Here is a 13,537-nt window from a genome sequence, read left to right as displayed (position 1 = left end):
TTTTTGGGAAATAATCACCATCAGTGACCTCTCTTCAACCTCCTTTCACCCCTTTCCCCAGGATCATGGGCCCTGATAATGTTTGGTGCTTAAGAGTCTGCACCAGGAATGATAAAAATGACAATACGCTTATTTACAATGAGACTGGAATGCAGAGACACATATACTGGCATTAGACACTGAAACTGAAACAGCTGTCATTTTAGTGTGGGAGGTTTCATGGCTAAATTGGAGCAGCCTGGTGGGCAATCTTCATTAATTGCACATTGCACCAGTAAGACCATGTGCATCCAATGGTTCAAACATTGTATCCTGAAGGCGGTGCCGTGTATCAGGACGAGAATGCACCAATACACACATCAAGACTGGTGAAAGATTGGTTTGATGAATATGAAAGTGAAGTTGAACATCTCCCATGGCCTGCACAGTCACCAGATCTAAATATTATTGAGCCACTTTGGGGTGTTTTGGTGGAGCGAGTCAGGAAACGTTTTCCTCCACCAGCATCACGTAGTGACCTGGCCACTATCCTGCAAGAAGATTGGCTTAAAATCCCTCTGACCACTGTGCAGAACTTGTATATGTCATTCCCAAGATTAATTGATGCTGTATTGGCCGCAAAAGGAGGCCCTACACCATACTAATAAATTATTGTGGTCTAAAACCAGGTGTTTCAGTTTCATTGTAGATTCACATAATGTCCCACTTTAATTCAATGTTCACTCACACATTATAAAGACTGTTAAAACTAAAAGAATCAAACATTCCTTAATCCTTTAATTTCCATAAAAATGAATCTCATGGTAAACAATGTTGCAAGATTTAATACTAGTTAGATGATCAAAAATGGAAATTATAATCATGTGTTTAAAATGACCTTTTATATAGCATTTAGGAACCAACAAGATGTTCATATATTGTTTGGTTAAGAATTATGTAAAACATGGTTTTGTCTGAATGATATCACTTTGTGTATAACATATAATCTTTAACAAGCGCAAAAGCATGATTTAGAAATCTTGGACACTCATTCAACTGGGGTCTATGTCTTGTCAAATGTCGTAAATTGTATGTGATGTCACTACTAAGGGATGTTCTGGTCTAAAAGAACATCCAATCCAGTCCGGAAGCTCAGCTAAGAGAGCCCAGAAAATCCAACAGAAGTTTTATCTTTATTTCTAGTACTAATATTAGAAAGCTATTGTTTAAATCCAGCAAAGCTTAATGCCCCACCCAGAGCATGAAAGAGACCTCAGGCCTCTGAGCCCTCAAAGTGGTGTGACAAGAGGTCTAGAATAGCGACAAAGGAGACGGCCACATGCTCCCTCAGAATGATCACCTTCTGAGGTGGTGTCTCTGAGCAAAGGCCCAGGAGAGACATGCATGGACGTGTCTAATACAAGAAAGCAGATCAGCGATGAAGGAGAATCCCCACATGCACCTTCAGAATGCCACCAGCACCGACGGAGTGGTCTCTGTGTCTCTGACCAAAAGCCCAAAGGGACCAAGAAGTACAATGCTACCAGGCCCGTGTCTGTGAGAAGCTCCAGAAAGCCCAGCACGTCTGTGAAGTCCTGCAAGCCATTGCCACTCTTCTCCAGGGATACATAAGGTCACTGGTTAAATTCTTTCATGACTCAGGAGATTGGTGTTCATAAACCCTTGGTGGAATAAGCTGTAGCCTTTTTTTTTAGAATTTAGGGTAGTTATCATTGAGAAATTCCCTCATATATTAATCTCCCTCATTTATAGCTGTAATCACTTTCATTATGTGAATGTGTAATCGATATTCATTATTTGATGTTACATTTAATAATAAACCAGTTTTATGATAAAACCAGTCCTTGGTTATTGGTTTGTGTGTGCATCTTCCTTGTATAGAATTAAGTCATGAACCTACAGCGGGTCAATGAGCATAATATAATAAAGCATGATAGCCTGCCTGCCCAAGCTGAGACTGGACAGGTAAAGACACTACAGATTACTTAATGGCACCCAATCATGGAGCTTAAAAAATGAGTACTAGTACTGGTACTGAATATTCTTAGACTACAATCAGTATTCTCAGAATTTCATTAAATATTCTCTAGTTCCATTCAACATTCTCAGGTTTTATTCAATATTTCACCGTCAAAAACAAAATCAGCTGTCAAAATTTAACACAGGCTACACTGATGATATCAGTTTATTTATTCTTAAAGACAGATTAACTGTGCATCATGATTTGTGTTTATATTTTAAAAAATATGACATCTCCCCAATAGATTGTGTTTAGTGTCCACTCACTCAAACCCATGATGAAGGATGTGGGCACAAAGCAAACCAGTGAAAAAGGCCTTTAATAAAGTATTATGGTATTGCTTTATGAATGTAAAACATGAGTCATAGGAAGTGTTACTATTATTTTTCTCCCACAGTTTTAGAGCCATGTGATCAGTTTTCTGATCCCAAAGTCAATGAATAATGTCACAATAGGTGCTGAAACAGTTCTAGAGACTCTCTGTAATACCAGAGCACATGATACAGCATGTGGACGCAGAGCAGAGTGGTGAGAATGTCTTTAACGGAGGCCTTAATGGACACGAAAGGGCAGATGTTGAGGTTTCCTGAAAAGTTTGCCATGGCCTCCCCATGTCCAGCGTCTGCTAGCTGATGTAAGAAGATTGCAGCTTGTAATCTGTACACACCACCCAGGCCTCTGAGCACTGTTTCAACCAGCCCTAATCCCATGGCCATCTAGAGGATTTTTCTGCCATTAAGTGATGGCTTTTGGGAGAGGGAGTGCTGCTTAGTGTGGGCACACACACACACACATATATATATCTATATACGCACACCCCTCTCAGAGAGACGACCTTAAAATCCATTCAGCTATTCACTCAGAAACACACATGCTGAAATGCATGACATGTCCCAGCGCACTCATGGATATGTTTTCACCACTTTTCACTTCTGGTGGTTGTGTGTTACAGTTGCTCAGCAGGTAAGTGAACTTTTACACACACACACACACACACACACACACACACACACACACACACAAAGACAGTGTGTTTTTGTCTTGCTATGTGCTTAATGTCAGCCTTTGATGACCTCTGATACAAACCTACATAGACATCTATAAAGGCTTATTCCAATATGTGGCTCATTATCATTAATCATCCTGCTGTAAGAGTTTTAACTGCCTTTATATAGGTAGAATTAAGTCCCTCAAAAGTTTTGCACAGGTGTTGTGTAGCCTTATGAAGGTACTGCACTCTTCTCTCTGCTCAGAATTAAGTATCCAGTTTGCCTAAACACATTCACTTTCATGAATGTTTGTAATTAGAACTAGGCGATTACATATGAATTGTATTAATATCAAATGTAACCATCATTGATCTACAACACCCTGAAAATACTACTTTAGGTGATTCTACCCTCAGTATCAACAATGTATAAAATGTATCAGCAGATAGCGTCGCTGTCTAAAGAAAAAAATGTATCTCCAAAAGTAGTAACTTTTCAGAGACAGAAAACACCTTCTTAACTTCCAATGGAATTCAATGTAGAAAGATGTAATTGCAAGTCATTTTGGAGCATTTCTACTGGTCTCATAATAAAATTTTCACACAATGTGAAGCATTATTCAAATTATGAAGTAAACTAAAAATCAAGAAAAATGGAGGTTCGTGTTTTTATTTGGAAAGTGACGATATAAATTATTGTGCTAATATAGTTCTATCCAAATGGTCACTGCCAAAATGACCCAAGCCTAATTTTATTTTTTATATTCGAACTAATGAAAGGGCCAATAGAATAGAAATGATGTGGACAAACATTTTCACAACCAGGAAGTTCCCCGGTGTTAAAACAACACTATTATGTTACATTAATACTTACATCTTTAACACTAGGTAAGAGGTACTATTTGTGCTCCGGGGCTCCCTCTACGACTATAGTATGATTCACTTTTACAGAATTGTCATGAAAAAAAGGGGTGGTGGTGGTGCTGCTGCTTTGTGTGTGTGGGGGGAGGGGGTGTTTCCTAAGCCTCCTTCAAAACATAGCAAAGAGTAGTAAAGACAGAGAGTCTATTCTATGTTTTTTACTTTCCCCATACTTACAGTGTAACATGCTACATTTTATAATGTACTTTACCAGTAATTACAGTGTAACTTCTCCATAAGAATCTATACCTACTTGTATATAAGCCTACTTTATATATGAATGATGGATAGACAGATTATATATTTATTTATTCATTCATTGTCTGTAACCGCTTATCCAATTCAGGGTCGTGGTGGATCCGGAACCTACCCGGAATCACTGGGTGCGAGGCAGGAACACACCCTGGAAGGGGCACCAGTCCTTCACAGGGCAACACACACACACACACACACATTCACTCACACACACCTATAAACACTTTTTTGTTTTTGGACTGTGGGAGGTAACCGGAGCACCCAGAAGAAACCCACGCGGACACAGGGAGAACACATCAAACTCCTCCAAACAATATATATATATATAGCAGATTGACCGGAAAATCAAAGGGTAGACTCCCCATCGGTTATTTTAGTGTTGCTTGCTGAACATAAATCTTAGTAGGAACTGGATCTTATAGAGAAGTTACACTGTAAGTACATGGAAATTGGACTCTAAAACATGGGTTGTATTATAAAGTGTTACCATTTTTTTTTACCTTCTGAAGGTATTTTTAAGATACGTTATTTATTTATTTACTTTAACTTAGTATTAATTTCATTTTACAACAGATTGTATTTTATAACTACTTCCTATTTCCTTGCAGGCATTTTATCCTGACATGCCCCAGGTGAAACAGAACAGCGATGTTTTTCACTGCTCTAATGGGTAAGATCTATGCATCTGAGCACTGACTTGTTATTCCATCACCTCGACACATTTAACACAGTCTCTCTGGAAAACCAGGAGAGAGTGGAAGCTTGCAGTGAATTTTAGGTCAAGGCTGTTCTCAAAGCAATTTATCAAATTACAAAGCCCAGGTGAACTTTCTCGTCTGCTGCTCCACGCCTGTGGGATCAGCTCCCTGAAAACATCTGAGCAGCAGACAGTCGGAACTCTTTTAAATCTCATCCTATTCAGGGATGCATATAATTGTCTTATAATATATGCATTTATCTCACTTCCCTACCTTTGCTGTGTGCTACTTACATGTTCTTATCTATTTGTTTTATATGCCTATGTCTTTGCATGCTTTTTATCGCCATGTTTTTATTGTCTCATCTTATTCTGTTTTATTATCCATGTCCATTTCTTTTATTAAAATGATTTTTGCTGTTTATGTGTACTTTAATGTACAGGGTGAGTCAAAAGTCACAGGACACATTTTATTTTATAAAAGTTCCCCTTGATCAAATATTCAATATGGCTATTCTTAACTTGTTAAATATCTTTTATTTTAACATCTCCTTTTTCCTACACTCACGGTCTCAGCTTCACTGACCATACAGGAGCACTTATTCTAAAACTACAGACTGTAGTCCATCTGGTACTATGCAAGCTTTGTTTGCTTCAAAGGTCAGGACCCCCACGGGACCACTACAGAGCAGGTGTGGTTTGGGTGGTGGATCATTCTCAGCCCTGCAGTGACACTGATGTGGTGCTGGTGTGTGTATTAGTTGCGAATAGACGAGTACGCTGTGGGGGTCCTGTCAGGATCCTGACCACAACAGATGGAATACAGTCTGTATACACAGTGCTCCTGTGGACAATGGAGCAGAGAGGATGGACTCAAGGACCCAACACAATGGGTCTGAAAGAAGGTGTAGCTATCAAGAAGCTGTCACTGGGGCGATGAAAACAATAACAAATAAGGAAATTTCCTTTTTGTTTATGATTTTGTTTGGTTTTACTTGGAATTACTTGTGAAGAGTGCTCTCTGATCATACCATACAACATAAAGAATATACTCTTTTGCGTTCCCTGCAGTGTGGTTCCTGATGCTGCCTTATGGCATAGCTCTGTGGGCCTGCACTCGCTCCTGCCCCCCCAGCTGCACATGCACCCAGGAGAAAAGCTGCACAGTGCTGTGTGACCGCGCCAACATGGCCGAGCTTCCCGCAGAGTTCCCCTGTGAGGCCTCTTCCATAAACCTGGAGAAGAACAGCCTGAAGTTCCTGGCCGAGCGAGCCTTTGGCACACTGCCCTCGCTCAAGTCGCTCTCTCTGGATCATAATAATATCTCCTTCATCACCCCGGGAGCCTTCAAAGGTTTACCCAACCTGCTGGAACTCAAAATGGCCCACAACGAGTACATCCGCTATCTCCACACACGCACCTTCACTTCGCTCAAACGCCTGGTGCGCCTGGACCTTTCTGACTGCAACCTCTTCAACGTGCCCGACCGCATCTTCATAGAGCAGATATCCCTGAAAGAGCTGCTCTGCTTCCAGAACAACTTCAGGCGAATCCCAGGTGCCATTCGCGGAATGGAGAACCTGACGCATGTTTACCTGGAGCGTAACAAGATCGAAGCAGTGGCCTACAACTCGCTGCTGGGCCTGAACAACCTGAAGTATCTCAACTTACAAGAGAACCGCATCAGCGTCATCCACAACGAGGCCTTTAAGGACCTCCGTCGCTTGGAGAACTTCTACCTGAACGACAACCTGTTGGCTGAGCTGCCGCAGCAATCTTTCAGGGGCCTCAGCCGTCTCAAGATGTTAAACCTTGGAGGTAACATGCTGACCAACGTCTCCAAAAACTGGTTCGGCGACCTGGTGGAGCTGGAGGTGCTCTACTTGGACCGAAACCGGTTGACCTTCATCGAGACGGGCGCCTTTGAGAACTTGACGAGCTTGATGACGCTGCATCTCAACAGCAACAACCTGACTACGCTGCCTTTCTCTGTCTTTCAGCCCATCTACTTCATCGGACGCCTCTACTTGTTCCGCAATCCCTGGGAGTGCAACTGTGAGCTGGAATGGCTGAAGGAGTGGATGGAGAGCTATAAGCTGGTGAGGGACATCCTGTGTGCATCCCCTTCTTCAGTAGCCGGTGTGGACCTTAGCGAGGTCATTTTTGCCCGTCTAAATGGCACTTGTGTGGACCCAATAGAGCTGAACATGACTACGGCTGTTCCAGACTTCCCCACCACCGAGAACAAGTTCAACAGTCTGATCTCCAAACTGCTGCACCAGGAACTGAGGGAGGAACTGGGTAATTCTACAGAGGGTCCAAGGAATGGGACTCTGTTGGAACCGGCAGAGGGTCAGGTTTCTGCAGCTCACAGGTTGACCTGCCCTGGGAAAGTCCTACTACTACTGCTGGCTTGTCTGTTCTCCCTCCAGGCTCACAGTGTCTCCCTTTCCTGTCTTATTAACGCCTCATGAAAGTGTGATACATGGAAGAAGAAGCAGTTTGCCAGCACTTGGAAGGGGAAAGTGTATATGGGCTGTATTTGAGAGGATATTCTTGGAGAGGCGGGTTGTACATCACAGCAAAAGAGGGACATTCCAAATTGCTATTTTATCAGAAATATGATAATGTGAGAGAAACTGGTCCACTGATCCGCTTGGAAGCTGATGAAAGACTTGTGTCCAAAAGATCTCCAGATTTCCAAAAGATCTGTGATCATTACACACACATCAGAACAAACAACATGCTACTTTTGAACTTTGTAGCGTGATTACAACTGCCATGGAGAAAATTACAATACATGTGCATTCTATGTAGAAACAAAGCATTTTGAACTTTAGAGGCACTTATTCACTCAGGATTTTGAGTAGTTGCCATCATTATGGTATTGTTATAAAGAGATACATTTGGGTTTTACACCAAAAATACACAGAATATGAAAGAATATAAGACTGTTATAGTATAGGTTTACTCTCTTTAAGCAATGCCATAGAACAAAAACACTTTTGGATCCATAAAGATTCATGTTTGTTAAAGAGATGTGTGAGTGTGAATAACATTTTAAACCTTTTGTTTGATGTAAAGTTTCTAAAGTAATTTAAAATGTATTAGCAACAATGTTTCTCTATGGAACCAGAAGTGGTTTTTCTATGGCATCCCTCAAAGTACATTTGTAGCACCATTATTTTTAAGAATGTAGAGCAGGGTTATCCCTGGAAAACATTCAGTGTTATCCTGATCCCACTCTGTTTCCCAATGAGCGGACATAATTTTTAATACTCTATATAACTTATCAAATTCATATTTTCCTTTCAAATTTGTATTGTTATTTTAGTAATGTATAAATACAGATGAAAAATACCTTCTTTATTTTTTATAACGTTACACTGTGGCCACCAAGGTGGAAAATGAATGCACCCTACTCTGCATTTCCATAAACGTGGATTTAGAATTAAAGAGTGTATGGGTTAGAGTATTACTGATGAGGCATTCAGCTACAATGGAAAGTGATTCATGTTTTGTCTTGTTGCGTAATTTTATGTCATTTGTTGAGCAGGTAGTGTTTCATAAAGCAGAGTCCTGACACTGTCGTGTTAACAGATGGCGTTATATGTTTGCCTCTCATATGATTCTTTCGACTGAGTAAATGTAGATGTTTCTAGTTTTAATAAATGCATTAATCTTCTTTTAACGCAAGGATTAGCTGCACTCGGCCCTCTAAGCTGCTCTGTATCCCAACCAAATGGAATGGCTTTATCATTGCCTTTTACTCCTATGATCATATCTGCTGTACAGTGTACAGGATGTATACTTAATGTACTTAGACAGAAGGCTCCAACAAAAATGATGTCCTCCTCCAAGCATTGTAACGCAGAGCTCAGCTTAGCACCACAAATGAATACAGTGTATTTTAATGATGGCCTGTAGTTGTTGTGCTAACACTTCACTGAAAGCCAACATTCATAAGGCTACATACGGATTCAATGACAAGTGACACAGAATTACAAACAAATGTCAATGGCTTTTTTTTGTAGTCTGTGTTTGTGGTCATCACACTGGTTGAGGTGACAGGACTTCAAAATGAACAAAGTGGCTGATATGCAGGTTAATACAGTTAGCATACTGTCTGCTGTTCTTCAGTCAAATTTTAACCATTGATTTAAACAGATATATTAAGATACATCCCATACTATCTGAAAAGAAGTGTTAGCAGAGTTCTACCAGCTGTGGAGTTCTGGAAATGCTGTTCAGTTGCTCCTGCAAAACATGCATTCTAACAAGGTTGCATTTTGAGTATTATCTTCAATAAAGCTATATTCTTAGAAAACAAGGTATGATACAGTTATATTAATTACATATGTACAGTTTAAAAGTCTGTTTTAAAGTCCAGTTTTGTTCCCTAAAGGTACATTCTCTTTTCCAGACGGAGTGGTGTATATTTGTATGCTTTCATAATTTATAGAAGTGTGTAAAATAAAAGAACATAATATAAGTCCTGGGGCATATGAAATCAGTGAAATATATAAATCTACATTAAAAAGTACAGAAATGTACACTTATGTTTACCCCCACAATGACAGCAAAATATGCCACCACAATGCTTTTCTAACAGTGTACAAGCACTGTGGCACTGTGAACAGTTATTAACCCACTGATCAGTGCTCCTGAACCTTGAGTGAGGCCTGTAATTAAACCATGAGTCACACACTGGACTAGAAGTCAGTGAGTGTCAAAATAGTACTGATGTACAGAGAGTGATGCTTTGAACTGGAACTCACTTGTAACTCACTCACTCACTCATATTTAGCAGGCTGAAACTTCTCCACAAGGGGGTGTAGTCAAATAGCATTTGATAATTCATGAGAGCAGTGCTTTGTACTCGTTTGCAAGCTCACTATTCAAAATGAGGCAGATTCTGAAGAAAAACTTTCTTGCACACTTTATTTCTGCCTGTGAAGGAGCTATTATGTCTTATACAATAATGCTCAGCTTCCTGTGAGGCAGCAAGTAACAGTATACTCCATTTGATCAGAACAAAATATTGAGATTTTTTTGCAATGCTTTAGAGTTTGAAATTGAAGTCTACCGTAAAAAATAAAAAAGTCATTTTGATCATCAGAGCAGGCAAACTACAGGGGTCTAGGTGGAGTTAGGTCAATGGTGCAGTATTTGAAAATCTCTGCCCAATATGTGCTAACAAATCAGGTCAATCTCAACCTGCTGGCTCATAACTAATTACTTTCATTCTTCCTCCAAGGCAGTGCTGCCTTCAAAACCATTTTGAGTAGTGATTTTGCACATGAACATGATTTGCATCAGTGACAATGTGTGTTGTTTGTCACTTACCAGCTGGGTTACTGTGGACCAGATCCGGAAATGCTGTGTCCAGTCACAATCATAAACATGGCTTATGGTTCCAGGAGATGAGATGTAAATCCCTGAAGATTGATAGGAACAGTTATTGAGCATGAACTTAGCCAAAGTTTGTTCTATTCCCCTCCTCTCTCAGCTGAAATCATCACATGGCAGAAGAACACAGTACTGGGCGAGCAGTTGGCTTTCTTTATCTCACCTGATCACTCTAGCCCTTGTTCTAAACAGTCTGGCATTAGTAATCTAACACATTCTGAAAACACCAACTCAAATCCAGTCTTGTTTCACTTTTTCCATTACTCTGACAGTCTAACGGAGGAATGTCTAGCCCACTTACCCTCCAATGGAGAGTAGTTCCAGCTCTAAACTAAACACACCTGGCTATAATATCCAGATGCTCCTGAAAAGCGTTTGCACACATCTGTGCAATAAAAGAGGATAAGAGAGACCCATATCTGAATCAGGCTCTATATTGCCAAAAGTATTCACTCAACCATTCAAATAATTGAACTTAATGTATTGAATTTAATAATTGAATTTCACTCACTTCCTTGGCCACAGGTGTATAAATCCAAGCACCTAGGTATGCACACTGCTTCTACAAACATTTGTAGAATGGGTCACTCTCAGGAGCTCAGCGTTGAACCATGATAGGATGCCACTTGTGCAAAGCCAATCGTGAAATTTCCTCACTACTAAATATTCCACAGTAAATTTTCAGGGCTGTTATAACAAAGTAGAAGCTACTGGGAACAACAGAAACTCGGCCACAAAGTGGTAGTCCATGTACAATGTCAGAGTGTCTTCAACAGATGCTGAGGTGCATAGTGTGCAGAAGTCACCGCGTTTCTGCAGAGTCAATTGCTACAGGCCTCCAAACCTCATATGGCCTTCAGATTAGCTCAAGAACAGTGCGTAGAGAGCTTCATGGAATGTGTTTCAATGACCGAGCAGCTGCATCCAAGCCTTACATCACCAAGAGCAATGAAAAGTATTGGCTGCAGTGGTGTAAAGCATGCTGCCACAGGACTCTAGAGCAGTGGAGACATGTTCTCTGAAGTTATGAATCACACGTCTCCATCTAGCAATCTGTTGGACGAGTCTGGGTGTCTGACTGCATTGTGCCAAGTGTAAAGTTTGGTGGAGGGGGGTTGTTTTTCATGAGTTGGGCTTGGCCCCTTAGTTTCAGTGAAAGGAACTCTTAATGCTTCAGCATACCAAGAGATTTCAGACAATATTTTCATGCTCCCAACTTTGTGGGTGCACCAGTGCACAAAGCAAGGTCTGGAAAGACATGGATGAGCAAGTTTTCTGTGGAAGAACTAGACTGGCCTGAGTCCTGACATCAGCCCGATAGAACACCTTTGTGATAAACAAACATCAGTGTGTTACCTCACAAATTCGTGAACCCTATGAATTAAGAATGGAATGTCACTCAAGTTCATGTTCGTGCAAAGACAGCTGAGTGAATACTTTTGGCAATACAGTATATGCACATCAACAGGCCTCAAGTTTAGAGGCAATGCTTAGCTTGTAACTCTCCTGTGTGAAAATTCATTCATTGTCTGTAACCATTTATCAAATTCAGGGTCGCGGTGGGTCCAGAGCCCACCCGGAATTACTGGGCGCAAGGCGGGAATACACCCTGGAGGGGGCGCCAGTCCTTCACAGGGCAACACAGACACACACACATTCACTCACACCTACGGACACTTTTGAGTCACCAATCCACCTACCAACGTGTGTTTTTGGACTGTGGGAGGAAACCGGAGCACCCGGAGGAAACCCACGCAGACACAGAAAGAACACACCACAATCCTCACAGACAGTCACCCGGAGCGGGAATCAAACCCAAAACCTCCAGGCCCCTGGAGCTGTGTGACTGCGACACTACCTGCTGCACCACCGTGCCGCCCCCTGTGTGAAAATGTCATAATAAAAATAAAGCCTGGGAAGAAAATCAGATCTGCAGTAAAATACATTAAAGAAAAAACAATCATTCTTATGATTTCAAAGCTGAAAGCTTTCCTCACAATGCAGTAATGTGTTTATTAATGAGCCCACATCACACTACAATAAAAAACTGGAGGCACAGTGTAAAGAGTGTTAACCCAGGGATAATACATCAAAACACATTTACATACATCCATTTTTCAAATGACAGCAGTTTAGCACCGCCCCTTCCAAGCTGAAGTTATTGGGAGAGTTTCAGTTCAGTTAAGTTTTTAAACTCACCGTAAAAAAACTGATACAGCAAGGTTGGGAAATGTTCCTGTAAAAATAAATGATGAATGTTTTTGCTATATAACCCCACAGAAATGATAGAATACATTTCTGCAGCATGGTGTCAATCCTGGAGAGTGCAGTTTTCATTCATCATTCATTATCATTTTCACCAGTAACTACAGGTGCTACTAAGAGTGATGCCATAGAAGAAACACTTTTGGTTCCATAGAAAATGCTAAAGAAGTGAATCATGTTTTGTTCTGATGCCAACAAATTATCTTTTGTATGGACTCTCCCCCTCTCATTCTCTCTATATTTCTATCTGTCTCTCTTCAGGGATTTTGGACTCTTTTGCTCAGTTCATCTTTCTCTCTCTCTGTATGTCTGTCGTTCCTCTATTTCTTTTAGTTCTCTGTCCTTTCTCCCTCTGTGCATGACTCTTGCTCTCTCTTCTCTCTCACCTGGGCATTTATCCCACTTGCAGTCATGCTTAGACGAGGAGGCAGGATGTGACCTACCACAGCTGCAGACAAAATAAAATATATATAAAAAAATGTTTCCATCCGCTTGCCCTTTGCCAACAGACACACGAGTGCACACAGGCACGGATGCACACACACACACACACACTTGTTCCCATACATTTGTGGGGACATCCCTTAGAGGTTCACTTCTAACTTCATCCATAACCCTATGACTTATTGTAACCCTAACCTTAAACAATGTGACTGTGTAAACATATAACCCCCCCCCCCCCCACACACACACACACACAGCGAGAGAACAAACAACACGGAGCCTCTTCACCACAGAAAAGGAAATATATTTAAAAAAGTGTTCATACTGAAGAGCTGCTCAGCCGTCAGCCAGAGGAATTTACACAGGGCAGTCTGAGAGTAAACAGTTGCTCATGTACACAGTCATTCAGATGCACAAACCAGCCTTCTTTTGCAACACAGTTCATTTTGCAAAAAAAAAAAAAAAAAGGTTGGCGTGCACCTCTATCTGTTACACAGTTACACAGAATAAAAATGTTCTTATTGATCCTCCTTTTGAT

General features: G+C 40.9%; 2 protein-coding genes across 5 annotated transcripts in view; one reads left to right on the top strand and one right to left on the bottom strand.

Annotated features, from left to right (window-relative positions):
* The first annotated feature begins 1,417 nt into the window (after nt 1-1,417).
* nyx (nyctalopin) lies at nt 1,418-7,355 on the top strand. Its single transcript, XM_066685911.1, has 5 exons — nt 1,418-1,511; nt 2,973-2,983; nt 4,793-4,854; nt 5,107-5,271; nt 5,948-7,355. Exons 1-5 carry the CDS (start codon nt 1,418-1,420, stop codon nt 7,353-7,355), a joined length of 1,740 nt encoding a protein of 579 aa, XP_066542008.1.
* Nucleotides 7,356-13,295: 5,940 nt separating this feature from the next.
* Nucleotides 13,296-13,537, bottom strand: part of caska (calcium/calmodulin-dependent serine protein kinase a) — a 291,466-nt gene continuing 291,224 nt past the window's right edge. For all 4 annotated transcript variants that reach the window (XM_066686055.1, XM_066686057.1, XM_066686056.1 and 1 more), the window contains one exon: nt 13,296-13,537. This exon is cut by the window's right edge and continues 2,035 nt beyond it. The gene's annotated coding sequence lies outside the window, so the exon portion shown is untranslated.

The sequence above is a fragment of the Hoplias malabaricus genome, chromosome 12, assembly GCF_029633855.1.
Source record: "Hoplias malabaricus isolate fHopMal1 chromosome 12, fHopMal1.hap1, whole genome shotgun sequence".
NCBI classification, from domain to species: domain Eukaryota; kingdom Metazoa; phylum Chordata; class Actinopteri; order Characiformes; family Erythrinidae; genus Hoplias; species Hoplias malabaricus.
Note: the sequence above shows the minus strand (reverse complement) of the source record. Positions and strands in the feature narration are given on the sequence as shown.

Excerpts from the sequence above, each read along its gene's own strand:
- nyx (XM_066685911.1), top strand. The coding sequence starts at position 1,418 with ATGAAGGAGAATCCCCACATGCACCTTCAGAATGCCACCAGCACCGAC. Across the intron at positions 4,855-5,106 it reads GTTTTTCACTGCTCTAATGG|GGATGCATATAATTGTCTTA; the intron begins GTAAGATCTATG and ends CATCCTATTCAG. Across the intron at positions 5,272-5,947 it reads TTCTGTTTTATTATCCATGT|TGCAGTGTGGTTCCTGATGC; the intron begins CCATTTCTTTTA and ends TTTTGCGTTCCC.